General features: G+C 44.4%; 1 protein-coding gene across 1 annotated transcript; it reads left to right on the forward strand.

Moving 5' to 3' along the window:
* Positions 1-377: 377 nt before the first annotated feature.
* On the forward strand, positions 378-1,599 carry LOC126539584 (uncharacterized). The gene has a single exon (XM_050186469.3). It carries the CDS (start codon positions 602-604, stop codon positions 1,310-1,312), a length of 711 nt encoding a protein of 236 aa, XP_050042426.1. The 5' UTR covers positions 378-601; the 3' UTR covers positions 1,313-1,599.
* Positions 1,600-2,889: the final 1,290 nt, after the last annotated feature.

Below are 2,889 nucleotides of genomic sequence, written 5' to 3' on the forward strand. Positions count from 1 at the left end.
AGGTGACCGATCAGTGCCCTCAAACTATAGACCTATATCCTTGACTAGTATTCCATGTAAATTACTTGAGCATATCATATCTTCCGCAGTTATGAAATATTTATCTGAACATAACTTCTTTTCTAACAATCAACATGGATTTCAGAAAGGACGCTCTTGTGAAACACAGCTTTTTGAACTTATATCTGATCTTCATCAAGCTGTTCACGATTCCATAAAAATCGATGCCATATTTATTGACTTCAAGAAAGCATTCGATAAAGTTCCCCATTCTCGCTTAATGATGAAACTTAGCCGGCTTAACATACACGGTAAAATTATTAATTGGATCTCAAGTTTTCTAACCAATCGCTACCAATTTGTTTCCGTAAATGATCACTTTTCCGCTTTAGCACAAGTTAAATGTGGCGTTCCTCAGGGATCCGTACTTGGCCCAATCCTATTCTTAATTTACATTAATGACATCAGTAACAACCTGACCTCAACAGTTCGATTGTTTGCAGATGACTGCGTTCTTTACAGACAAATTATCACCTCTGAAGACACTAATATTTTACAGGCCGACCTAAACAAAATTTCACTTTGGTGCGAGCAATGGCAAATGGAAATTAATGTTTCTAAAACTAAAACAATGACATTTAGCAGAGCCAGTAACGTTCACTTAAGTTCATATTTTATGAACAGCATATGCATAGAGAATGTGTCTACATTAAAATATTTGGGAGTCCATTTAACTTCTAACCTTACATGGAATGATCACATTGATGAAATAATTTCGAAAGCAAATAAAACACTTGGATTCATTAGGCGAAATTTGTATTTAGCAAATGAGTCAACTAAATTATTAGCTTACACAGCTCTAGTTCGCTCAAAGATTGAATACGCTTCCATAATATGGAATCCAAATCAGACTTACCTAATAAACAAGCTGGAATCTTTACAAAATAAAGCAGCACGCTTCATCACTAAAACATACTCTAGAACATCCAGCATCACGGCTATCAAAGAGTCCCTCCAATTACCGTCTCTAGAAACACGACGACTGTTAGCACTGCTTTCCCACTTCCACAGATTGTATCATACCCCGTCATCCTTTACAGCATCCCATATCAAACCCCCACAAAAAATTTTTCCCCGCCTCGACCATCCCTTCAAAGTGCGTCCCATGTTTGCACGTACGAATCTCCTGCGACAATCACCGCTCTTTCTAGCTATTCATCACTGGAATAAGCTGCCAAAAGAAATTGCTTCTATACGTGATCATGACTCATTTGTTAGTAATTTGAAGCGCAGTTTTACGCATGTTGGGTAAAAGCAGAATTTTATGCCTTTGACGCATTGTAAGTGTATCTACATGCTTTGTACGGAGTGTTGTTATTGTTGTTGTTTTCATCATGTATGCAATTCTCTTTCCATTTTTTTTCTCTTTTTATATTTTTTTGTTGTATTCGGTGATCTTTACCACGGTGTTCTGTATTTGTGTTTGAAATTTCCTGTTGTTAACCCCCCCCCCTATGTAATGCCCATAAGGGCCTTTAGGGTATCTGAATAAAAAAAAAAATAAGGTGCTTTTTCCGACGGGGGTGATGTCACAGTCGGTAATGTGGATGCCCTGCAAGAGTCGGCAAGGCTTCACAGAACGTACGCCTGCGAACACATCAAACGGCTGTTCCCTGGTCGCACGTAGGCCGGTTCTACATGCATACTGTTCAGCACTGTGCGCCGGCTATCGCAAAACTTTGGTTCCGTCATGCTTCACCTACCGTGGTAAGAAGGCACCTCAGGCCGCAGTCAATGAATCTAAACGCGCAGTCAGAAATGGCATTCTGCCTCCTCGCCGGCGCGCTGTCGTAGTGATGCGCGGCCACCCGAATTTCGTTCAATAAACCACGACAACTCCACAAGCGAGAATGTGTTTGTGCTCATAAACTCCAAATGGATCGCAAATAAGTCGGTGTGTCGTACGTGTCTCCAGTGCGTTCTTGCAGTGCGGTGAGAAAGCGTACATTCTTTTCGTATCGCCAAACGTCTAGCTCGCAAGTCCGTCTGAGGGCCCCAGGAAGCCCAAGCAGAGAAAAGCAAGTAGAAGGCAGCGATAGGTGACCTGTTTTTAAAAACACGAAAGAACTGGACAGCGGCCGGTACCTGCGGCTGATAAGAACAGTTCAGTTCGCTGGTCTTATAAGGCGTGTATATTTTCATGAAAGCCAGTAAAAGCAGCCGATTCGACTTCACGGCCCGATTTGCGAAGTTCATTATGAAGTTCTTTTAACATGACTTCGGCAGCGGCAATGCAATGAAACATCGCGATTGTTTAATATTGCTGCGGAGCGCGCGCGTCCGAGCAGCCCGGTTGTGCGCAGCGCGGCGTGGTTTCGCGAGAAAAGTAAAGAGAGGCGAGCTGGCCCGATAGACGGAGCAACGCCATGAGCAACGCCAACTTCCGGCTTCACTTTAGCTTCACAAAGAGACGTCAGGGCTTCTCCTGAGTTTCCTTCCTCCATGTTCGTGATACTAGGCACTCTAGTAATACGAGACGTCCATTAGAGGGATCGCCAGCCGTTTGTGCGCAGACGCGAGTAAGAGCGGGTGTGAGAGAGAAAATTGGGGGCTTTAGCTCCTTGAATATTTGACTCTGCCTAGGCGCTACGGCGGAGGTTTCTTAGCGCGTGTTGTATGCGTTTGACCCCGTGACACGTCGGCATTGCGGAGTGCGATCGAGTTTGTGTACGCTCCGCCGCTGACTGCCCGCGTGGTGAGGCAGTGGGTACGGGCGCCCCGTTTCACTTCAAACAGGGCGCCCGTACCCACTAGCACTTCGAGTTCACCCATGAACGTGCGGCTAATCTTACAGGTACTGCTACTTTCCTCGGCTTTCGACTGAAATCT

The sequence above is a fragment of the Dermacentor andersoni genome, chromosome 11 (genome assembly GCF_023375885.2).
Source record: "Dermacentor andersoni chromosome 11, qqDerAnde1_hic_scaffold, whole genome shotgun sequence".
In the NCBI taxonomy this organism is placed as follows: domain Eukaryota; kingdom Metazoa; phylum Arthropoda; class Arachnida; order Ixodida; family Ixodidae; genus Dermacentor; species Dermacentor andersoni.

Coding starts and splice junctions, on each gene's coding strand:
- LOC126539584 (XM_050186469.3), top strand. CDS start 602: ATGGAAATTAATGTTTCTAAAACTAAAACAATGACATTTAGCAGAGCC.